This window comes from Trachurus japonicus, chromosome 22 (assembly GCF_045865225.1).
Source record: "Trachurus japonicus isolate A0001 chromosome 22, Traja_1.0".
Taxonomy (NCBI): Eukaryota; Metazoa; Chordata; class Actinopteri; order Carangiformes; family Carangidae; genus Trachurus; species Trachurus japonicus.
The window spans coordinates 16,503,150-16,529,325 of NC_140928.1; the positions used below are offsets into that span (position 1 = coordinate 16,503,150).

Sequence of the window (26,176 nt, forward strand, 5' to 3'; positions counted from 1 at the left end):
CCATGAGGTGCGTGTGTGGCAGATCCACACAGCTCCGCATGACGGGAGTTTGTTTTCTTTCTCTAGCCCTTAAGAGGGGAAAATGAGCCACCTAATCCTCTTGTACATTGACTGGCCCTTTGCCCCAAGGGTGAAGAGCAGGAGGCAAAAAAAAAGAGGAGGGAAAGAATCTCAAGTCTGTTGGCGTTTGTGTTAAATGCATAGTTGTGAGCACCATCGGGCGCAAAATCAAAGCGTGCAACTCTAGACGGTTGCGCGGCTGCTTTGCAAACCTCTACACAGATCAGTGTGTGTTAAAATAGAGAGGAGACATCACCTCACCCTTCGCTGGGTGTTGACCCTGTCGCCTCTAGGCAGCGACACAAATAAACCTGGAGGCGAGAGAGGTGAGTTCCCTGCCCGCGGGTGTCTCCTTCACTGGCCTGGTTTGGCCTGGCCAGGGATTCATGTCAGGAGGAGACTGCTGGTCTGTCTGGCGCGCAGCCCACAGAGGAAAACAATAACACTAAAAGCAGACCTCTTTCAGATGACCAGAATACACACACACAAGACAAATGTACCTCCTGCTCTGTCATTCTGCAAGGCTCCTCCTGTTTCCGCCCCGCTCTTTGGGTCAGAAATGACTCACCCGCAAGTGAAAAGCTTCTAGTCAACTACAGCGCGTGCTTATTTTGACTCATACTTCAAGAGAAGATCAATATTTGCACAGATCTATGGGAGGGAAAACAATAGTGATCTGGCCTCCACCAGCTCTGTCTGTTAATGGTCTGTTTACTGAGACAGACGGGATAATGGCCTGGGTGGGGGGGCTGGAGGACGGTGGCCACGCTCCACTCTATTTCTGATCTAGTTAGTAACGAGGAAAGAAAGCACCTACAGTACAAGAAGCTGAGTACCCGAGCAAGGCGGTGGCTGGCTATATGCTGTGAATGAAGATGACGCATCCTGTTGACACAGACAATTTTGCAAGTCAAATAGCTGCACTTGAGCCTCCACACTTGTATATTGACTGCACTCTCTTTTGGCTATGCAAATTTCAAATCTGTGAGCCCCAAGGCTACAGTCCAGCTCTTACATCCAAGCTATGGGGACGCTTAAAACGATCACACGAGCCCTGCGCCGGAGTCCATAGTTACTGGCTATTTTGGCTCTTGAAACACAAGACACTGCCGCGTGCAATGAGTGTGTAGCGTGGAAGAATGGAGGATCTGATATCTGAGAGACCAAGTTCAGCTTTAGGTCCTGGTTATGGTGGCAGCCCCAAAGTATTTGAGGGTAAGCCCTGTTGTTATGCAAGAGCCAAATAAACCAGTTCCCATAAATGGCACAATTGGGCAACTTTGCAGAATATTTTTAATTGGCCGAATAAATTAAATATGTGTCTTGAGACATTATCTAATAGTAGTAAAGTAGATCAAAGACCACTGCTCTTGAGGGAGTTCATCTGAGGTCATGTTAGCCGGCGCCTCAGTCTCCAGCTCATAACTTAAGCATCAAAGCTGTGAGAGAGTGCATGAGTGCGTGACTATTTGAGGCCCAAAATGCAAGAGCAGTCTCTCTAAGGTGCCATCACTCTGCTCCCGTCAGTCTCAGCACTCTGACATCCTGGTGCAGCACCTCAGGTCCCCCGCGGTCGGTGACCTCTGACCCCCTCCTCCCCAGGCTCTTGCAGCCCCGTCAGACCCATCAGATGGATATGTGCCCTGCAGGGATCAGAGAACCTGGGGTACATGGTAAAGCTATTCATGGCCGTTTCAAGAGATTCCTTGTGAGTGGCCGTTCGCTGCACAAAAAAGAAGTATATCATGGCTGACTTGCACTTTCATCACAGAGTAAGAGGGGAGAGCAGGGGAAGGAAAGAATGATTTGTATGCAATTTAAACCTCATATACTCTAATTTAGTGATGGCAGAAATGGATTCAAGAGTACTCTATGGACCATGTTTAGTGGTCCTGCTAAGTACGAGAGCCAAATCCGGGGTCACTGGTAGTGCTCTTGGCCAGCTAGGCCAGAACTGGAAAGATGGAGAGCTAAGACCTGGAGTCAGGCCAACCCGGCAGGGAGAGGCCAGCAGAGCCAGCTGCCAGGAACTGAGGGCTGCGATGGCACCACTGGCTGTTCTGGATATCTCCCTCCCACCAAAGCACTTAACATGCAGTATAAGCCGACAAACAGACAAACAAACAAACAAACTAACAGATAGACACACACCATTCACATAAACACGCAGACGCCAGGGGATGCTTGGAAAGCTAAAGAACACAGACAGGAGGAGAGCATCACTCAGAGACCCATTAACCTCTGGCTTCTAACCAGAACAGTGAGCAGGCATCCTTTAAGTACACGTTAAACATTGCTACTCCTTGTGTGTGAGCAGCACCACTGATTTATGTATTACTTCAGTGAGTCCATGTGTTTTTACTATGTCCATGAAAATATTGCATCATTTAAATGAAGACGTGGGAGCAGTTTCCAGGGGAATAACACGGCTGGTTGTCCTCTCCGTGTTCAAGAAGTAAGGTCACAGCAAACTAACTACTTATCACTATTTAACCCTTCAGCTAGTCTGGTTTGGTGAGACCAAGCCCTCGGAGGACTCCTTCCTTGAACAGAGAAGTGCATCCCCAAGAGAGGAGCTCCAGACTAAACACTCTGCTCATTCAGCTGCTCCCCTTCACCCCACCGACAAGAGATGGATGCGTGACAAGCACTCCCAACAGAAAACCTCACTTTTTCCGCCAATTATAGAAAGCAACGCGAAGTGGGGGAGGAGGCAAAATTTCAAAATATTATACACACTGGCATTTGGCGAAGCACATTGAGCAACGTCTGTCAGAGAGAGATGGGCTAATTTCAGGGCGACCTGTGCCAACACAAACAACTATTCTGGCTGGCTTTCATTGTCAGCACTTGAGGTTTGAGTTGAATTTTTCAACGCTCCGCAGCCAATTTCTCTTTCCCCCCATTTTTCCCCCCATATGATTTGTCCTTGTCCAAGATCCCAGTCTGTCTTTCATCGCCTACGCAGTCAAAGCTTAGAAAGTATTCTTGTAGAGAACAAACTCAGACCCAGATGCTCATCTACACATGCGAAAACAAAAATAGAGCATAAATATTTCTTTCAAGTCATCAGGATACATCTGCAAGAGCTCATGTACATAAAACAAATTATTTTAACTGTAACGCAGGCATGACTTCATTAGTCCAGTGTAGTTTGATGCATGGAAGTGCTTCCATTCAGGTTATGTCCATCAGCAAGCGCAGGGCTGGCGAGAGGAGGTGGGAGTTAACACAGCTACCGCTCCAGTCTCTGGCTGCTGTGTGTTGGGATTCATATCGCAGCCATGTCAACATAAACATCATATGTTTCTGTTTGTGTCTCCAAAGCAGTGTTTATTTCTACTTTGATTTTGTTTATTAAAGGCTTTTACTGTTCAACATAAAAGCAAAGAGCCATGGCAGGACATTCGGTGTAAGGGCTGCAGCGTTACATTCACCGTCTGCTCGTAATTCTTAGGGCTCACGCACGGTTCTGGGTATGTGCCAGTCAATGAGATGGACAGTGTTACACGGCCATTACAGAAACCTTGCGCAGTCAGGGTCTCATCCTCTGTGGCAACTCATACGTACCTGTGCACATCAGGAGGGGAGGATTTGGTTATGTGTGTGTGTGTGTGTGTGTGTGCAGGGTGGGGGGTGGGCTGAATGGGCACTTTTGGAGGCCCCTGATGCCTGGACATGCAGCCTTTACTCTGCCCCAGTATTGAGGCAGCTGTCTTTAATATAAGAGCTCAGCTCAGCCCATATTTATTCAGGTACAGCTGACAGAGGGAGAGAAAGAGAGAGGGAGAGAGACAGTGAAAGAGGCGTGGCCCTTCTTTTTCCTGGCAGCCGTGCAGCACTCCTGCGGTTTTTTGGGGGGCAAAGGGACAAGGCGAAAAACACAGAGACAGTGAGACAGAGAGCGGCGTAGAAGAAAAGAGTGAGTTGAAATAAAAAGCACGGCTCCAGCGAGTCCTGTGTTGACTGGACGTCCCGTGCAACAGACGAAACCCGGAGGCCCCAGGGCCACCAGGGACAGGGTGTAGGAGCTCAACTCTCCAGTCTCTCTTGATGGCTGTGTCCAAGACAAATCACCAGTGGTGCTGCTGTCACCGAGGGCCTTGACCAAGACAAACAGCCATGTTTTAAAATAAGTACCTGCCCCCTCACAGGCCCTTTCACCTCATCCACACTCAGGCACATCCGTATCTCTTCACACGTTGAAGCATATTCCCTTCACAGGTCATAGGACTGGAGCTGTAGTCTCACGCTCGACTCAGGGGACTCACTTTTCACCCTCACAATGCCGTCTGCGTTCTCGCTCCTCTGCACACACACTTGTGAATATTTACCACATCACACAAGTTCCATTGCGGCAAAAATGCTGAGACTGCAATAACCAGGGTGAGTGTGAGTTTGTGTGACACTAAATGTATGGCGGCTTTAAGAGACACCGTCTGTGCGTATGTGTGTATATATGGAAGCCCGATTGTCTACGCACTGTATATAAGAGCTTGCATGCACAAAACCTCAAACTTCGCTGAATCACAAACTGCCAACTGCACATAAGTGTCAGCACTATTCCTTGTTTTTTACCTAACAGCCCATTGCATCCTGGGAGTTGTGGTTTGTCAGAACTGGCTCGTCCATGTCGCTGCCTGCGGCCTGCACCGGTGGGACCTGTGTTCCTGAACTGAACCTCATTTATCTCCGTGGCAGAGCCCTTCCTCTCCAGCATCGGTCCTCCTGGACCCCTGAACTGCTGACACCACCCCCCCCCCACACTCCTCTTCCTCTGTCCTCTGAGCTCCAGCATGCGGCAAAATTTGTGAGATGTGTTTCATCTGCATATTGATCAGCCTGGCCAAAAGAAGTCGGACCTCAGCACTTCACTGAATACATAATGTAAATAAATGCCAGTTATTCTGCTTAAACTCTCCTGCAATCCTTTGAGGAAAATGTTTCACCTTAAGTAGCTACTTTTCCAGGTAATTAGGTAAATGTGATTGTACGACAAAAGTCAATAGCACCTTTTATCTGAAAATAAAGAAGAATAAACTAGAAAATCCTTATCCTAAACATGCTGACATTATCTTCAAATCCGCACATCTCAGCCAAATGAAGGTTATTCTCAGGGTGAGCAGCGCTGAAAGTCAATGAGCTCACCTAAAAAGAATATGACCCTGTTTTGCTCCTGTCACCCAATAAAAAGCCGGCCGCTCTCAGTGTGTGGGCAGGCTTTAGTGCCAGCCAGTTGCACTGCAGACGGCTGGGCGCTGGGCTGTCTGATGGATAGCTTACATTCAGTGAGGACTGGACCAATGGCGTCGTGGATTGATTGGCCCAAAGGGGCCGTCGGGGAAAGCACTTCCTGTGTGTGTTAATGGACGCTCCTGCAGAGGCACTGTGGCTGCTTGTGGAAGGGCGATGGTTGTTACTCTCTCTCTCTCCTTCTCTCCCCCCCCTCTTCTCCCAGCCCTCCTCCCCCCCATTTGTTCTCACTCTCCCAGTTAATCAGAGAAGAGTCAAGTGAGACGAGCCAGGCTTCCCAAGCACACCGACTTCCTCGCAGCTCTCTAACCCGACTCCAAGACTGGTACAACAAATTGTAGCAATGTGGACAATTGGAAAAACTCTATGATTTAAATTTAATTACCAAAACTTTACTCATATTTGTCTCAGAAAAGGCAGAGAAAGAACTCCTTAATTTGGTACCAATTATAAAGAAATTTGTTTTCATTAGTATATTTTTTAAATTCATTCTAATAAACTGCTGGTAAAACTTAAAACAGTGGTTCTCAAACTTTTTTACATCAAGGACACAAATTAGACCACGGACCCCCCATTTGACAAAATTTTGAAACAAACACCAGAAATACACAAATATTTGTACTGAGACTGAATTAAGTCACATTTTTAGTCAATGTATGTTCAAAATAGAAACATTTTGAAAAATTCTGGGGAAAAAATTTAATATTTCTTGAAAAAAGTGGTAAAATTTCAAGAAAAAGTTGGGGACCCCCTTGAACCTTCTCAAAGGTCCCTGAGAACCACTGACTTAAAGCATGTGAAGTGAGTCAACTACCAGTAAGCAGAACTTTTGATATTATACGGGTTTAAATGGAGATTAATTCACAATGAACAGCTATTTATGAATCTGACAGAGTGCGACAGACTTATCTCAACTGTCTCAGAACCAAGTTAATGTTTTCCTGTATCTTCCTATTACGTAATTCTTTCCAGGTGACTTCCAAAGAAATAAAAGATCAACATACGATGAGTCAACCTGGCATCCGTGTTAACGCCAATGCTAAATTGCAACATAGCATGTATAGGTATGAACCAGGTATGTGGACATAACTGTGGACATGATTGTGTGTAAACTGAGCCCGTACCCGAGTCTGCCCAGCTGCTCCAGTTCAGGCACCGGTGGTCCGTATGTTTCAATGTGGAGAGGCTGGTAGTGATACAGGACTTCCTCTATCTTGGTCACAGGCAGGAGGGACACCGTCTGACGCTGAAGGAAAACACACAACAGAGGGACAGCATTCAATACTGGATAATTATCCTCATTGTCTCCGGGTAGTGTTTGGCTCAACAATGGAAACTATAGCTGTGGCACAATCAGGGCGATACAAACGGAAAAAAAGGCTTAATGTCAATCAAACTGCAGCATGAACAGCCACCAGTTCTTGATAGACTGGTTTGGAAAGGCAAGTTTTGTCTCCAGGCACCGCTGGTTTGGTAGAGACACCTTGCTGGTACAATGACTAAGGTCACTCGGTCAACATACAGTTGGCAACTCAACCACTAATCCTGACAGATATCTGAAGAGGAGGAAATGAAAATGAAAAAAACATTACAGAGAAGAACTGGTCACGTTGAAGAGGAAATGTTTTTCCTGATAACAGAAAGAAAGTGTGTTATAGCTATCGACTGTCTATGAAACCATCAATAGACAAATCAACTAAGAATATATGGATGTGGAAGAGAAGGTAAACAGCTTGATCAAACTTAAATTAAGTGAACTGTATGTGAGTAGGGAGTGCTATGTTTGTAGCTGTGATCGTTTACCATTTCCTCGTCTTTCTGTGTAATCACCTAAATCCTGTCCATCCCACCTGGTTGAGTTTGAATGTCAGTTTTCAGCTTAGAAATGTTGAGTCATAAGACCCACAGTGTCAAACACTGAAAACCGTAGTCTGTTTAATAAAAACCCTTAGACCCACAATTACTTAAAGTTGAGATTTCAGTCAGGCTACTCCAGTTCCTAATGCTCTTGACCATGGTGATCGTGTGAGAAATACGATACTTCTTAAGGACACTGAAGAATTGCTCGATTTAGGGCTCTGCCGTCAAAAGGGGAATTTCCACACAGCCTTAGACCACAATGTTTTCTCCAGCATTAAAGAAATGAGGCTTAGAAGACGAGCCAGAGCCATCAAACCAGGAATTAAAAAGAAGATGTCTAAACAAACACAAAGTATTTTAGAGAGTAGCAGGGGAACTCAGGGACAAAGGAAAGATAAAAAGATAAGAGATAAAGCAAAGAAAGGAGTAGAGGGGGAGTATAAACAACAGAACACAGAGTGGAGCTGATGAAAACCAAACTAAACGAGTAACATGTGCCCCGTGGCCTCTGACAGCCCGCCCTCACACATGCTTTGGCCTCTGCGAGCTCACACACAGGGAAATAAAGCGACCGAAGCTGAGCTTAAAATGGCACTAAGTGATGCACACTGAGATGCACTGGAGCAGAGTTTCTTAAGCAAACACACAACATAGTAGTAATTGTCCAAACAGACCAGGAGTGTATAAAACAAACACTGTTATAAAATGTTTCATCAATATGGAGTGATACATTGTAGCATTTACTTTCTTCTGCACTTCTCTTAAATGTGTCTTTTGCATTTATGATGTTGTTGATTAGTGGTCAGGACTAGTTTTTATACAGTTTTATCAACAATGTAGTGAAGTACTTTGTCAGGCATTTAATTACATTTATTAGATCAAAAACGCTGTTACTCCCTGAGTTTTTTATTATTAAGAATTTTCAGTTTGTTTTGTCTGAAAATTGACTTTAACATAATATATATACATTTTTGCTATTCAAAACCACACTGTGATTTCCCACACTTTCAGCTACCTTAACAGAACGAGCCCAAACCTGTTGCATTTAGCCATGGTTTACACATGCAGGTGGTGGGGGGGGGGCAGCGTATTAAGAGCGAGGCAGTGGGTTTTTCCATTAAAGAAATGTTGACTGTCGACTGAAAACTGAAAATGTATCTTCTGCTTTGCACTTATGAAACTGCAATATGTGGAGTTAGTTATGTTTGATTATTTATTGTATAGAAAACAGTAAGAGGAAAAACACCACCAAATGAATAGTAAACACAAGAACTGATGGTATCTTATATCTTATCCACTATCTGAATGCCTTGCTTTAAACAGCGTTTCCCTTAACACAGAAAATACTGTGTTTTCACCTTTAACCCAAAGGTGCCAGTGATCCCCTATCCTGTCCCATCCATTCATCCAACACAGTGGAGCCCCACCACAGGCTAATGAAACCCAGACCAACCAATCCATAGCCAGTCACTCTCCCTCTCTTTCACACTCCTTCAGTCTCTCCATCCATCTTCTTTCAGACTTTCAGCACTGTGCAACTCCCCTACTGAACAATCAAAGAGACGAGGGGACGAAGGGGTGGGGAAACACAGGGAAAGTCTACTACATTGGAGAGGCTGAGAGAGAGAGAGAGCGGCAAATTGAGAGTTGCAGATAGCTAAGGGGCAGTAAATCAGATTTTTAAGTGACACGCAGAACGGAGCCAACTGTCAGACTAGAGAAATTTCAGTTGCATTCCTCTGCAAGGGCACCTTGAAAACTGGCAGACACACATCAGCACAAACAAACACGACACAAGACATGCACACACAAGAACAGGTTTTGCTCTTCTGAAAATGTTCACAAAAAAAAGGTGTGAATTAAAAGGTTTGTAGAACATCTAACCAGGTTTGATACAAGAGGAGCCGTCTCACTGTCCTGTCAGCAGACCTGCTCTGTCCTCCACCATTAACACTGCTGAAACTTTCAATCATGAACTCATCACATCCTATTAAAAGGTTGTGTGAATTACGGCATATGAATGTTGTTTTCCAAATGCTCCGGTGAAAGAAAGCAACAGAAGGGGAAGAGTGTTGTGGCAGAAATGCTGAGGGACTGGGGGGGGGCCGCTGGAACTACACCACTGACAGAGCCAACACAAACATCTGCTTTCAACATCACGGAGGCCCATCTTACTACCTATGCAAAATTATGTGGGCCCTCATGATGCTTTTAAGTTTGTGTATAACTGGTATTTAAGACTCTTATATTACCCATGTGACACTAAAATGAAACTCTGGGGACCATCAATCTTAATAAAACCGCAGGGGAGGATGATTTGAGGAAATCACCGTTGGGCCAGAGGGAGTATTCCTCTTCCTGCTCGGCCGATCCTCCTGCATCTACCTCAGATCTAGATAGAGTTCAACTTAATCGACTAACACCGGCTTCATCTTCTCGGAGTGGGACCATTTTAAAAGGTCAACCACTCGTGCCGATCCTAGTGCTGTCGGAGGGGACAGGTGTGCTGGCTTGGAAAACTGTTAAGCATTCCCCGCCTCTTGGGGGGTTGAATTCGGCTCGTGATATGCTGTCACATTACTCTTTCTTAACTCTGCTGCCCGTGTTAACAGTACCATCTGGGAAAGCAACAGGGTTAGTCCGTCTGACAGAGTGATGCGGCCGACGCTCATGTGACTTTTATGGGACAGGGTGCTCATAAAAGTCACATTACTTCTAAGCTTCTAAGGACTGAGAGGTCTGCCCCTAAGGCACAGCACCGACTGTGTGAAAGCCTGCATTACAAACAAGGGATGGGTGTATTACCAATCTTGATCAAAAGATGACTGGTCAGCTCGAATGGTGGGTCAACACTAAAGCTGCCACCAAAACCATGTGACACACACATGCACGTACACATACACACCTTCACTTCACAGCACAACCATCAGCACTCTCCAGGCCGTCCATCTCTCCCCTGACTTTGCAGCTCAGCAGGACACATCAAGGTCGCTTGGAGACTCGACTCTCCATCAGCACCTCTCCACCACATCCACAGAGACACACATATTTGTATTTGGTTGGTTTGCAAGGGTTTGGGGAGCTTCTGTTATCTCAGCAGAGCTCTAGAGGCGACGAGGCCCCTTTCACTAATGTACAAAGTGATAATGAGAACAATGGAAAGGGAAACAGTGGTCAGGATTGTATAGGGGATAAGATTAATAAGCCTAGTTAGGGGCCATCCCATCCTCAGTTCTCACTTCCACCTTGTGCCCTGGCACTGCCAGTGCTTCTGTCTGGATAAAGAGCTTTGGGCTGCCCACTGGCCCACTGAGCAGCAAGTAGCAAGTGTAAAAGCTGCTGTCCACATAGTTCCTCCCCTCGCCTTACAAGTTTAAATATAACTGCCTGACTAGTGGCAGCTGCCCCCGCGCAAAGCCCCTAAAGCTGACAACTCCTTTTTCCGCTGGGCCGGGCTCGGCCGGCTTGCCCATGGGCAAGGGGTTGCTGAGGCCAACCTAAACAGGGCCAAGCCTGGGGCAGGGGCAGAGGTGTGAATGCCCACATGTGCTGGTGCCAATCAGGGTCTCTTTACCGCCAGAGCTGACCCCCCGGCCCCCTCTCTCCATGAGCTCCTGCAGCTATCAACCTGCATGCCAACAATCCAATAAAAAGCAAAAGGCCAAAGGGAAAGGGTTACGCACTCTCTCTCATAAAACTAGCCCTCTTCGGTTTGTGAATGCGTCATATGTCAAACTTCATCAATACAGATCCGTGTGTCAACAGTATAAACGACAACGACTGTGTTCGTTACAATTTGTTTTACAAGTGTGAATGGGAGAAATGAGAATACCAGGGAAATCATAAGCGAGTTGAGTGGGAGTTGCAGGGAGTATGTAGCGACAGTCTCCCAGGCAAAACAGGTTTGGCCAGTCTGCCAGTAAAGTAAAGCAGAGGTTGGCCGGCGCTGACGAGTATGTCTACCGAGCAGAGGTCACTGTAGAGGACAACTTCACCAAGTAAAACAGAACTGAGCAAACAAGCTCACAGCATGAGCATATGTGTGTGTCTGTGTGTGTGTGTATTTGTGCGTGTGTTTCCTATGGTAGTCAAATTCCACGGCCTAAGTGTAGAATGGACTAAAGCCAGAGAGTACCCACGGTTATTTCAGTCAGCTACACATCTATGTTTAGGGATAAACTTTCCACCCACATTTGGCTGATTGTGTATGTGAGTTGCACTTTGTTTATGTGCATGTGTGTGTGTGTGTCTGTGTGTTTGTGTGTGCGCGCCTCCTGCTTTCATTAGGTGCCCATTCCGGCTTCGTCAGGTATGTCAGCTGCTCTGCCGCCTGTGAGGAGTGGATTGGGCCCCGGCAGTGCTGGAACCTGGGACCTTTCATTTAAGATGGCGCTGAAAGCTGTCCCAAGGTGGAGAGATTCCCCATCGGTCAACTGCTTTCAGGAATGGGACACTATAGCAGCTGAGGACAATCCCTAACGTCACACATGCACTTGCAGACTGGAAAACACAGTCACTTTATAGTCACTTTACAGGCACAAACAATGTCAATCGGCTAAAATACAAGCAAAAGCAAAAATGGAAAAATGAATCCTGAGATGAGTATTTCAAATTTCAATAACCCTCAACTCATGTCTGTGTTTTCTTCAGAGCAGGTGCCAAGCACGATGACTCTTGTTATCATGCTTAGCAGTGGAGCGGGTCTTATGTGTCAGACAACAACAAGCAACCTGTTTAAACAGCGAATAGTCAACTCCCTCCCACATAGACAGACTCTTTTGATATCAGCGGACATCCATTTCAAAAAGACACTTTATTCTTCAAAGGATGTTTACTCAGACTGAGTAGGGGGAGTGCACATTTGTGTATGTGCATGCACCCGCACAGGGGTATGCGTGTGTCTTTAGTTCAATAGAGTGCCTACAAAGTGAAGGATTAGTGAGTGATTTCAGACCATTCCTGAGGCAAGACCAGGCCCATCCCACCTCCCATCACACCTGGACCGAGACTACTTTCCCTCAGGATCGGCAAACTTCCTCAAGCATCCATTTGACTGCATGTTAACACACAACCACAATAATCGCAATCAGTTAAAGTCCCCTTCACTGACTGCTGGAAAATCACCCAGGCTAAAGCGCAGTGCCAGCATGGCTGAGATGTCCCCAGTAAACAACATGACACAACTAGATGCATCATTAGATCACTCTTTAAATAAAGACCAGAGCCACTGGGAAGCTGAAGAAGAATTGGCATCCTCACGTTCCACAGATTTGGACGGCTCACAGACAGGCAGATATGTCATTCCACCAGTGACGGCTCACCTTGGCCCCGGGTGAAGCAGCTGGCTGAAGTAATGGGTGGGTGGGTGGTTGGTGCAATGAATTTCTGGTTTCATGACTGATGAACTTGCGCATCACCACAGACATTTCGATAAAAAAAAGACAGGGACACAAACACTTAAACTCCTTTGTGTATGTGCTTCACGGGAGATTATTGATACTGTGGCCTCCACTAATGGTTATCTTATTGATTAATCTTTGTTTCACAAAGTTCAAAGCAATGTCCTAACTTCCTGTCTTGTCCAATCAACAGTCAGAAGACACAAGGATTTCTGTTAAACAGAGAAAAGGACCAAATATTCAAAGCTCATTGAGTCAGTCAATGTTTGGCATTCTTACTTAATAAAAGACTTGAATGACAATGATGATCAAAATAGCAATTACTCTCATGACTAATCAATTAATTGACTAAACATTACAGAAGTAATTGATACCGCTGTCACTTAAAAGGGGAGCACAAATCGACCATAAAGCAATATTATACAAATGTAACCGAGCTTTAGAAATGTGTTTTTACCTTTGCCTCCCCTAATTTCTGCTGAAGAAAAACCGAAACCCTGCTTGGAACAAGGGACCACAACCTAGCAGATAAATGAATTCCAGCAATCTGCAGGAATCCACCACTCTGTGCTGAAACCTCACCAAGTCAAACAGCAGTCATTCTTATGGACTCTGAGATGAAGGGAAATCCAAACCCACACGTTCCCCTGACTCGAGTCTCTCAGTCCAACGCAGCAGATGCATGGTGAGAGCTCTGCTCCACCAACAGGAGCTCAGGGACGGGAGGATGAAGAGAAATTGGAAAAAAGAAGCGAGGAAAAACAGCCACAGAAGAAGCCAAGAGCAACATAATCATGCTGTTTCTCTCTCCATCAGCAAGTTTAACTTCACGCTGTATATCAAGGGGGTGAGATTCAGAGTACCAGAACCAGTTGGATCGAGTTGACGCTTTTGGACTAGTGGTGGATGAGCCAGTTGTGTCTTTGGGGTTTAATGAGTAAATTAATACCTTTTGTTGCGTTTCACTGCTTATTGTAGCATCTGCTTATTTCATCAAGAACCTTTGAGGGGGTTGCACCAGTGAAAAACAGTAAAAATGTGCAGGAGAGTCAAACAAAGATGGCAGGAGAGAGAGGATTTGGCTATACTTAAGTATGTCAAAACCTAGCTACAAGCTCTCAAGCCTAGGTGAGCAGATCTCTCTCCCACGCATCACTGAACTGTGGGAAGACAACCATGTCTCATGAGGGTTGCTGTGGAGGGGGTGGGGGTGATGACACAGCCTATCTCATCACAGTAAAATGAAAATAAACGACTGCAAACCTGAACGACGGCCAAATGGAAGGTCTCACCAGACAAGACGAGCACAAAGCTGCAAGCTCAGAGGGACCAGAGCCCAGAGCCCACATGCTCTCTCTGTGGGTCGCACTGCTCGCCCAGAGGAATGTGATGACATGACTGAAGGGGTGACGGCCTGTTCCCACACTGAAGATGCACCAGACACAGACCAATATCCTCCCTTTGAAGATGTGGACTGTTAACACCGCTCCACTGTCAACAACAAGCCCCATGTTTAAACTAGAACTCACCTTAAAACACACCTCCAGATGGGAGTAGGATGCAACCACGTGATCTTAACCTACAGGGGCTCATTGTAAATATAGTAGCCATTTGTTATTTATGGTGTGTATAGCTTCCTCAAGGTCTTTTGTTTTACTGAGCTCGCTCTGCTTTTACCTGAAACAGCAAATCACAGACTAATGTATACTAAGGTCGTGTATGGAGCAAAATTATGAAATCAGCCTTGCATGGAAAAATGCATCTACTTTCTTCATTTAAATGAGACCTCTCTGTTGATGCAGCAACGCATCTGACAATAATCTGACAAAAATACTTCTATGTATTTCTATGTAGGAATTGTTGAAACTTTTGTTGTCGGGTAAATCATCAGATTCTGTTCACACAAACTTAAACACAGAAGATGCACCAGAATGCCGTTCATTAGTTACTTTAAAAAATGCTGTCACAGCCCACCATCATTTAGATTGTGGCCGATCTAGAAGCCTACTGTTTCAGATGCATATTGCGCACCCTCAATCTTTATGTACATTTGCAATTTGTGTCTCTACCAACGATGCCAAATAAAAACAAAAAACACCAAGAAATTAACAAAAAAAACCCTGGCTATGTTCAGAGAGAGGTTCAGCCACATTTTTTGGATACCTATGATAAACATAAGTACAGATGTTTTGTTCTCCAACTACAAACAAGTGCTGACAACAGGTTCCCACTTTACTATGGCGACTCAAATACCCATATGAATAGATTTCAGGTTTAAAATACACCACTTCAGCTCCATTTGTGCCTGGTTTAGAGTTTTTCAGACCCTAAAACAAGTAGTTTTGGAAAGGCACCAATTTTAGCCCTGTTCTACTTTGAACACTAACAATCTGGACAGGTAGAAACTATGATGCATTGCAGACACTCATGTTTTCTGACTCGTTTTTGACTACCAGTGAGTGGTAAATGCAACCTATTTCAAGAATTATACACACAGTTCATCAAATTGTCTTTGCAGTTGGTTTGTTGGTAAATGGTTTATTTATAATTCAACCACACAACTACAACTTGCAGAGTAGACAATCTGCCTCTTGTTTACACCAGCATGTGCACAGCCAATGTGGTTAATGGTCATGTCATTTGCATTTTAAGGTGTGTTGTATGTCTATTATTTCTAATATGAAAGTAAAACAATCATCTGGCTGGAGATTGTTTTGATTGATAAAAATGATAATGTAGTAGTGTGTACTTTGCCTATGATAAATCTTTGAGACACACTGGGGCATGAATAAGATAAACAATGCAAACAAGCAAAGAGAGGCCAAAAAGAACCTGTTTGAGGTTGTATGTGTGACCAGAGGTTAAAGAGCTAAAATGCCTAAAATGCACTCACCATATGGATTCCAGTTGAAAACAGATTAGTAGGTTTGACCGCCTGTTTCTGCTGCTCTATCTGGGTCTCCAGCTGAGCCGCACGGACCTTGTGTTGGGCAAGCAAGATGGTAGCAGGAAGTTGAGACTGCTCCTGGAGAAACAAATGGGATTTGGGGTTTTATGAAAATGTTAATCTGGGTGTATGTGTTACGTGCAACCAAGTGCTTCATCAGGAACTTTTTGACTCAGCAAAAACAGCTGACACTTGTACATGTTGAGCGCTTTTCTTCTTCTCATGTAACTGTTGTGTGTTGAGAGATAAAAACACAAACAGTCAGGCCCCCTCCTTGTTTCATCCCACACAACTCTGTTTAACCGGAAAACCGGTGCTTTCAGGATAGATGCCATATTATTAATGCAAGACATATTAACAAAACTGTGGCACTGCAGGGGACGCTGCTTCAAGTGCACTGCACCGCCTTCACCTCCATTAAATGCAAGGTCGGACGTTTCAGTTTCTTCAGTGGACAGTTGCCAAGCGCAGAGGTCTAAAAACACAAGCTTGGACTTGTATGCTGAAGAGGGAGGACAATGTTGATAGTGTGGACAGCAGTGGTAGGACAGTCTAAAGGTGTCTTAGCATTTCACAGTAAAACCAAAAGCGATTTATTGGCCAGTGCTAACACAAACAAGTCCTGATCTGACTGCAAAAATGGACCGCTTTCACTTATGAGAGTTACAGTTATTTTGAACAGGCACTTGTGTGAATTTAAATGCTTTATTTTCTGGTTAACGTGAGTCACATTTCATAAAGATCATGGGGGGAAAAAGTTAATAAATTCAAGAAAAAACATGCCTGCAGGCAATTAATGTAAATTCAATATTTACATTTGATTAGAACAATATTCAAGAAGTGTGTTCCAAGTTCCCCGTGAAATATTTTATTGATTATAAACACTGATTGCGCCAGGAAATAGCAACAAAGAAATCTAAATATATGTGTTGGCAAATGTTTGTGTGTTCATGTGAGAACAGTGAGCTTTCTGACCACAGGGATGTGCAGATGTCAGAGCTCAGGAGAGTTCCCCCAGGGGGTGTGAGGGCTGATCTCATCTGCCTACAGTCAAAAGGCCCTGTGCCTTAAACAAACAAACACACAGCTTAGCCTGCTATCTGTGATGGTGCTTCAACAGTCCACTCTGCAGGAACAATCACTTCCAAAGCCCGCAGCTCAACACAATGGAGCCAAGAGGCTTTGGAATCACAGAATGAGAACAATGCAGCCTGCAGCACAATGACTGGTAATAAGCTTTTAATGATCTCACAGCCATGAACCCTCAGGCTGACAGTGTGTGTGTTAATGTGTGTGTGTTTGCCAGACATCTGTCATAAAGTGACCTGCCCCTTGCTTGTCGTCTTGCACCACTAGACTCAACATTGTCTAGATACATGAACATGCAACATGTGGGTTTCTCACCAGTTCATCCAGCAGAGCCTGCTTGCTCTTCCTCTTGGCCTGCAGCTGCCTCTGCTCTTCCTGCAGCACCTCCAGTCTGCGCTGCTCATTGCCCTGCTGCTCCTGCAACAGCAGCTCCTCCAGCTCCTCCTGTTCTCTGGTCTGAGGAGGAATCAGATTCACAAGAGAGAGAGAGAGAGAGAGCGAGACAGCGTGTTGTAAAAAAGAAAATTAAGCACTAATGTGTTTGACCTGAGGTCAGGCTCTAATAATACCATATTTAACCTGAACAGTCTGACCTGTCCAAGGAAATTGTTGCTGTTTTAGTATCACATTATAGTCAGTAAAGATATTACGCAAGTGTGGGAAAATAGACTTGATACATACAAGAGTGGCCTTATTCCTCTGGATCTGATCTCTGTTCTCTCTCTGGTACTGCTCCATCCTCAGCTTGGTGTTCTCCACATCAAAGTTGTTTGTCAGGTTATACACTACGTAGGCGACACAAAGCAGTGTTAAACTCTTTTGAGTTCATCATCAAAAACCCATGTTGTGGAGGCTGTTCAGAGTTAACAATAAGATTATTTTAAATTCTAGTCAAGATCCAAGGAATTAAAAGAACGACATAAAAAAAACATGGAGCTGAAACACTGAGAGAAGTGTAGGAAATGTTGTTCAAAAGACATAGAATTTTCCACTGGATAGAAAGAGTTGGCCTTGAAAAAGACATCTGGTAATTCAATATTTGAACATTATTAAGTGAGACAGATCTTCTATGATGCACCGAGGGGAAATCTAAGAGCAATATGTGTTGTTGTAAAGGTTAAAAGCAGACAAGCTGGGCCACTCTGAACACATAATATCACCAGTGCAAATCCTTATACCAAACGTATACTGCTCACCACAGGAGCCATTTTGCTCACATCAGAGGCTAAAGGCTATTAATGCATTATAGGCCACCTCCTTTTGATATGACATTTCCATCAGTGCCTCTCTTCCTGGCCCTCCCCTTCCTATACCACCTGGCTCATAGACTCTATACGTTTTATTTTTTTAATTTTATTTTTATTTGGAGAGGACAGTGCACATTAATTAACATTTCTGTAAAAGTGTCAGAGGCTAGTTTTCAACTGCAGTCCTCCGGCAAGATGTTAAAAATCCATTAAAATATACAACAGGGACACAAAGATCATAATACATAAAAACAGGGACATCGCACAAATAAAAATCAGCTTCTCTAGGCTGTGGGAAAGTTCTGCACATGTGAAATACTCATGATAAAAGTATTAACTAACCTGATTTACACTTCTGAGTTTCCTGTCAACAGTTTTATAGACATATCTGTTGTAATGGTGTGGTCTATGGGGATAATATACTGTAGGCTGTGGGGGACTTTTTTTTGTTGCAGCGGCAGCAGTATGGTTGGCCACCGGGGCAAATTAGAAGCAAGGCTGACTGACCGCACTGTATCCAACTCTCTTAATACATCCAGGCTAAAAGTCCATGGTAGTTTGCCAGTCAAGATGTGTTAGCATTGGCAGAGCTACTCCCTGATCCATGCCCCTGGCAAGCAGGAATGGTTGTAAAACATCGTCCCGTGCAGCCAGAATGAAGGAGAAATCATTACTCTAGTAAGCATCCCTGTTTCAGCGTGAGGCTTCCAGGTCGGTGCTCCTACCTATTTCTTCCACTTCCTCCAGGTAGTCGTTATACTCTCTGAGGCTGGGGAAATCGAAATCTCTCTTGTTGTATCTGTGGAGGGAGAACAGAACTCTTTGATACGTATAGTAAAACCTGGTGAAAGCAAATACACACTGACATTAATAGCTCCCATTAAATCAACCATTTTATAATACCATGTCTGCATACAGCCTAATAGGCACACATTAGATGTCAATTAAGGGGCTATTAAAGAACAGATGAGAGGGAGAGAACGAGGGCTGGGGAGGGGCCGCGAAGTAAAAAACCTGGCAGGCAAAGAGCCTTCCCGTTTGAGCCCCCCCCGGGGAGAATCATTGTCTACAAAACAAACAGTGTAATGAGAAAGACAAAGGTGGCTTAAGAAGTGGGTGGAGGCATGAGATGACACATAAACACGCAGAGCCGCATCCCTCGCCCTCCCCGTGCCCCTCACTCACATCTTCAGCACCTTCTTGCGGATCTCCACCTCCTTATCTACCGTCGGGTCTTCAAAGAGCTGCACGCGGAAGTTGCTCTTCCGCAGAGGCGTGTCACACTGCACACAGTTGCCCGAGCCGCGGACAAACAGCATCTCCACGCAGTTCTCGCATCTGGGTGGGTGGGGAGGGGGGATAAAACAGAAAACACCGGCAAGCTGAGTTGGATGTTCCTGAAGCATGTGACGGTGTACAGTATGTGGCAGCTGAGACGCAATTTTCCTCACGGAAAAGCAAATTTGTGTTTTCTTTTTGCCTGTAAGTGATCATCAGGCACAGCGGGTGATAATGGAGCATATGACTATTTCCTCTGAGTGCTCAAAGATGGCAGGGATTATGATAGGAATGTCGTTTAGGCTGCCTCCCACTCTCAGACAAGAGGAAATTAGTCTGACACCCCATCAGCGGAGTGTCTGTCTGCCCTGGAAAAACATTTGCTTTATTGTTATTTCTGTAGACCTCAGTCATTCTGCCACGTTGCATAATATGATAAAATCCCGCACAGTAATTCACAGTGCGGTCTATCATTATAAGAATGGGCTAAGTCTTACGTAATTTGGGAAAGAAAAGCAGATGAAGGACTGCAGAGTTTAGTGTGTTCATGAGTTGACTGGAGTGTTTTAAACTGAACATTTGTCATTTATGCTCGAGAGTGACTTTTATTTATCTTAAAAAGTTCAACTTTTAACGTGAAAAACAGTGCTGCTTGTCCACATGCGATTCCAATCCATCTCCATTTTTTGCCAGAAAATGTCTTTATCGTTCCTGATAAAGCTCCTAAATGTGAGTAAGCTGTCGTATGGAAAAGCTTGAGCTGCATTTCTAAATACCGTGGAAATCTGGGCAGTTATTGATCAAAGTATCTACTATAAATCTGTTTAAATGGATATGATTGCTTTCCAAGACCAAATATGTAGCAGTACAGCAGAGTCATGATGAGTTTTTCAGGCAGCCTTTGCTTCCTCACATAAAGCCACAGTGAATGACATTCTGTCTATCCAGTAAAGAGCACACACCTCTCCACTAGTGACACGACAATACGGAACAAAAAGACGGAAACACTTCACAAGACAATGTTGGGGTATTTCAGGTGAAGCCCACGGGTGAAACAGGAATGTTTACTTCATGCGCCATCATGACATAACGCCATGGCAACCAACTAGCAGACCTACCCGCGGGCAAAAAAGCCTGAGCTTAGCCATCAATCACACCTTTATGCAGGTAGGCGTTTACCCATCAGTCACACTCAACGGAGGAGTGGACACTGAGGACAATGGGAGTGTTCCTAAATCTCCCCTGATGGGGTGGAGGGCCTGGATAAACGTTTGCACAGTACACTCTTTTAATTAAGTCCTTGTGGAGCTTTATTTCCACAGGAATTCACCTTCCTGCTTGTGACCACCTTAACAAAAATGAATAACATCTGGTTTTCAAATGCAGCTATCTGCTTTTTAGCACTGACAGTTTTCATTTAAATAAAAAAAATAAAGAGCAAAGTTGAGGGGGGAAAAAAAGGCAGGTTTTTCACCCTACGTCATCCATAATATTGGCTGAGTCACTTCTTCCCAAAAGTCAAAGACTAGATTTGAGACACTGGTGCCCAGTCTACAGCTGGTCTCCCAGGATGGAGCCTATTAGAACAATCATACAAGACATTTCACTTCATCAGCAGAAAACAACACAAAGAGGAAAAAAACTGTTGAAGGAGAAACTGCCGAGCCACAGAGTTTGGTGTTTACGTTTAGCATCACAGATATGGGTCAAACAAGCCCAGCCTGCCAAGTGTGACAACAGCCATACACCACACACATATGGATGTAAAGCAGTAGAAGCCTTGCATGGGGACTATTTTACAAGCATGTCAGTTTAGCTTGGCTTAAATGAAGCGGCGATATGAAAATGAAAGCCGAACGACGGACAGAAAAACATCTGCGGTGTCCAGTTGGTGCTTCAGAGCGCGAGCAGCCCGCTGCTGCTCAAGTGCACCCTGGAAAGGCAGATGTTCGCCGTGGCCCCGGGCTACAGGAGATGTATAGGCCTGGCCATATGGAGGTAGACGGAGGGATTCAGCTTGTTTCCACAGGCCCACAAAGAGGCCATTCATCAACACGGGGCGAGGAGCGGGGCGTAGCTTGCCCCCTGCCCCATAAATGGACCACACAACAGAACCCTCCATAGGGGAAATCCTGTGTAACTCTAGAGCAAAGAGGTGAACGTCTAAAGGGGAGGGAGGAGACTTTCAGAGTCAATTTGCCATCTTTCCTCTGAAGTCGGCCCTCTCTCTAAGTGACAGCTTTCAGACTGCACGCCTGTTGCGATTTGTAGTCAAAGGGGGGGACTCAGAAATCTCCTTGCGCAGGCTGAGCTACGGTGCTCGGCATACAGAGTACACAAAGTATGCATTTAAATGAAGAGATCTCTAGCATCTTGCCATGCTTGTGTCCTAGGGCTGTTGTTGCTGACTGAGTGCTCTTGACTCCTCCCTCTCTCACCTGTCCTGCTCAGAGCTCCAGGCTCCTATCTCTCCCATCTGCAGCTGTCAGCAGGTCAGAGAAGGGGGTGGTAAGAGGAGGGTAAACAGTGTCCTGGCTCAGCAAAGAGGCTCCCCCACCACTGCTGCCACTATCACCCCACCACTGCTTGATGACATTGCCTGTATCTCTGCTTCCTCCCTTTACAAGAGGGGACAAAAGAAGAAAAAAAGAAAAAGACAAACGCTATGTAAAAAGAGGAGCTGGATTCACCTGTTCCTGTCACGAAACTTATGACATTCTCAGGAGAGAAAGACACAGGGCCAAGCCGAGCTGGCTTTGTGTCATATTTAAACCTGCACCAACTGCTCTGTCCTGCCCTGTGACCTACAATACCTGCAGCAGCACCGTCAGAAAGTGCTGAGGCTCAGGAACGTGAAGCTAGCGTTTGGCTTGTGTGATCTTAAAAAAATAAACCACAGATCAGGATGATTTTATTTTTTAAAAAAAAGGTGCAAAGTTAGAAAAGCATTGAATTTAAAAGTTTTCCGTGAATTATGATATCAATATCATCTCACAGAAAATACATTGAGAACCAAAAATAGGTGGAACAACGCTGACCCTGAGGTGATGTAGAAACATCTCCATTAGCAGCAAAGGCTTGTTTAAAAAGTTTAAGCGCACTAAACGACAGTCTTTTACAGCGATATGAAACGTGTATGATGTCTCTCTTAAAGTGACAGTTTGACGTTTAAGGAAATATGATTCATAGGATTCTTGCTGAGGCTTAGACAAGAATATTAATACAACTTTAATGTGTGGTTGTTAAATACGCTCAGGAGGTGGTAAGCTTAGCCTGGTATGAAACAGGGCTAACAGCCTGGCTCCGTCAAAGGCTTTAAAAAAAAAACTGTTATATTTGTTTTTTTTTAATCCGCATATAAAATTAACTGGAGAAGTCACAAGTGAGCTACAATCGCTAAGCTAATGATCTCAGACTGCCCCAAATTCACATCTAACCATCAGTTAGTACGTTTGTTTTTGTTTGTTTGTATATAATGCCTTTAATTGAAAGGACAGCTGTAGAGAGACAGGAAATGGGGAGACAGAGAGAGGGGGAATCACATGCTGCAAAGGGCCACCAGTGGAATCGAACAGGGGGCTGCTGTGTCAAGCACTATAACTTCTGCATATGGGGCACCTGCCCTACCCACTGAGCTGTATGACGCCCCAAACTTTAAGTTTTTAAGTAGATAGCCCTCTGTGTTGATTAATCATCTGAGACTCTTGGAGTATTTAATGCCTTTCCAAAACTTTATAGAGAAAATTAACTGTTATTTTCCCCCTGAATATTGCAAGCGCAATTTCGATTTAGACTCCAAACTAACTTATATAGACGTATAAGGGGGGAAAAACAACTCAGCTTCAATTTTATTCTGAAAGACACGGGCATCTGCGATTCCACGCCCCCGAAGCCTGCAGGGAGAAGAGCGAGGTTTGGTTGACACGTCTGCAGCTTCTAACTGGGTGCTTGGGGTAGTCAGACCAACAGGTCCGCTCAGCCCGTGTTTGGCTCCTAGATTTCCCGTTATGGCCGCCCCCCGCCAACAGAACGGTAGGGGAAACACTGACATACAATTGAAAACTGGTTTCTGCTAAACCTCAGCCCGTCCACCCCACCACATTGTGTGTGTCTGCCTGCGCACCCAGTGTCAAATGCCAAAGGGACATGGGCCTGGTGTCATTGTGCAAAGGTAATAAATAACACACATCAAACGTCCCCGCTGACAGGGACACAAAATGTGCTGGTGGGGTTTAAATTTAGATACATGCTAGAGGTGGAGAAGCTCAATACTGCAGTGCATCGCTGGAGCAGGAAGCCTGGTCATCCAAGACTGGAATGGCCACTCAGCTGGGCCAACGCAGAGGGAGGAAACACACTTATTTCAATCAATAGACCAGTGCAGAGAGTCAAACTATAGGGCTGCAGCCAATTATAATACCCTTGAATAACCTGCTGATAATATTTCTAATAAATCCATCAACCATATAATAAATCAGAAGAAGAGATTGATAGTACTTTCAGACCGGCACAATAGTCCAAACCTGAAAGGTGTCCACAACACAATTATTCTGAGATAGAAAAGTGGGAAAAAGTTGAAAAAGCTGTCTCATTGCCATATCGGCTCTCAATTGTCTTTCCACAACAGCTACCAATTACTAAATTTAAATACTATTATACAATGTGCCTTTTTTCCTGTTTTTGCAATTGCAATGGAAGGTACTCCACTTTAAGTTTTGGACTGATATAGACTGTTTCTGTGACTTTCTGTGTCTCTATCAGTATGTAGACACAGTTTGTGTCATTAGTACCTCTTGCTTTCTCATCCACTGTTGTCTGTATTGAGTTGATGAGTGTAACTGCGAATCTGAGACACCCTCTTGCTACAGTACAGGTCTCTCTATCTTTCAACTCTTCAGTAAGCCTAGCTGCAAACAAAAAGACAAGTGGCATCAGTGATGAAAATACTAATACAGTTCGAGAGTACGGCAGTTTCCCAATGGTGCATAAATTCACTGTCGCACTGGCTCCAAGGAACAAATCCAAGGTGACCTGAGCGGGGACATCTCTCCAAATTGCTTCATTGCAGAATCATTTTAATTTTCTGCGTGTAGCTCTGCATCCAGACAGAGGCGGTGAGTTATGAGCTCGCTGACCTGATGACAAAGCACAGCCGCTTCCTGATGGTTCGGTCAATAAACAGACAGGGTCGAAAAAATGCTCTCATCAGGCTACAACCGTCACTGCATGTTGTTCATAGAGAATGTGCACCCTTCATTTAAATGACCCCGTTTTTTAAACAGATGACAAGGTTAAACATTGGAAAATGCTACAGCAGGCAGGTTTCACCCAGTACTGACATGATGGGAATCAAAAAAAAAGAAGTACCGAAACAATGTGAGCTAGTGGCAGAACAATTTGTTAATTGACAAAACTGGTCAATTTAATACAGATTTGCAAGAGGAAAGAATTGACTGTTCTATCATTGTAAATGTGGTTTTAAATTCAGTTTCTGGTGACTTGTGATGAGCATTTTGCAGGTTATCTTTTCTATTTCATGGTAATTTATTGACCCACCAAACCCGTTAAATAGGGCTATATTCAGGGATTATGCATTGATGTTGTTCACTTTTGATATTAATCTAAAAATATTTACTTTGAATCTGCATTTTGTAATAGTTTTGGTGATATTTGAGGTCATGGCTGTTAGGATCCAGTTGATATCAGAGGAAAATCAATCCTACAAATTAAGACAGCTTCTCTTCAAGAATAACCTCTTCTTCTGAAAAAGTTTGGATTCCCATTCCTAAACTCTTTGTTCCTTCCACAAAAATGATATAGCCTATATTAGTTGTTATTTTAGTGAAAACACCCACCAGTGTAAAAACCTCATCATCTAGGTACCAGCTGTTGTCTAATTAGGTGCAGACAATGACGTAGCTAAGCGGTGCCAGCTTTTGACAGTTTGTCGTGCAGCTCTGTCGAAGATGTGACAGAGGATAAACTCACTTTCACACCGTGTCACCTCGACTGTTAGTTACAGCTGCAGCGTCGCTTTCTGGAGCTCACGGTGTCACATTAACATGAACTAAAAAAAACAAGTTGTGTCTTTTATTATCCGCCTTTAAGTTAAGTTATATCCGACGTAACAGCGACCAAAACAAACCGTTGGTTACGTTACGTTAGCCAGCCTTTAAGTTAGCTAACTTAACCGCGCTCATCAAGAGGATGCACACGTCTTTAATGTACGATTTCTTTTAAAAAATGGCTTTAACTTTAAGCTTTAATGTTAACATGAACTAAAACAAGTTGTGTCTTTTATTATCCGCCTTTAAGTTAACTTATATCCGACGTAACACCGAGCAAAACAAACCCTTGGTTAAGTTACGTTAGCCAGCCGTTAAGTTAGCTAACTTAACCGCGCTCATCAAGAGGATGCACACGCATGTTCTAACGTGTTTAATGTACGATTTCTTTTTAAAAATGGCTTTAACTTTAAGCTTTAATGTTAACATGAACTAAAACAAGTTGTGTCTTTTATTATCCGCCTTTAAGTTAACTTATATCCGACGTAACACCGACCAAAACAAACCGTTGGTTAAGTTACGTTAGCCAGACGTTAAGTTAGCTAACCGCGCTTCTAACGTCTTTAATGTACGATTTATTTTTAAAATGGCTTTAACTTTAAGCTTTAATGTTAATTCATGTGTCGGTTTATCTTAATAAGTGCACTTTAAAACAAAACAGCGTCGTGTTGTGGGGGGGAAATTTGCTTCACTGTGCCTCTCTTTCCTCCAGCTGGATGTAAATAACGACGTTACTCACAGCGTGTGGCCGCAGACGTTGACCATCAGCTTCAGCGACGGGTTTCTGTATTTGGTCGTTTTGCATCTCGGACACCCCTGGTCGTCCATTTCTGTGCGAGCGATACACACACACACACAGACACACACACACACAAAATGACAAGTATTCAGGAGGAAAATAAAATGTCAACACACTCCCGCTGCAGCTCTAGCCTCTTGCCTGTCACTTCACAAGAGGCGAACCGCTGCGTCACACTC

General features: G+C 44.3%; 1 protein-coding gene across 1 annotated transcript in view; it reads right to left on the bottom strand.

Annotated features, from left to right (window-relative positions):
* The window catches only part of mnat1 (MNAT1 component of CDK activating kinase), a 32,394-nt gene extending 6,218 nt beyond the window's left edge, over positions 1–26,176 (bottom strand). The window contains exons 1-7 of the mRNA XM_085767621.1: positions 25,938–26,176; positions 19,041–19,193; positions 18,581–18,654; positions 17,290–17,393; positions 16,924–17,064; positions 15,466–15,597; positions 6,438–6,559 (exon numbers count right to left, since the gene is read on the bottom strand). Coding sequence (XP_085623747.1) covers positions 6,438–6,559; positions 15,466–15,597; positions 16,924–17,064; positions 17,290–17,393; positions 18,581–18,654; positions 19,041–19,193; positions 25,938–26,026 — 815 coding nt within the window. The 5' untranslated portion in view covers positions 26,027–26,176. The remainder of the gene's footprint in view (positions 1–6,437; positions 6,560–15,465; positions 15,598–16,923; positions 17,065–17,289; positions 17,394–18,580; positions 18,655–19,040; positions 19,194–25,937) is intronic.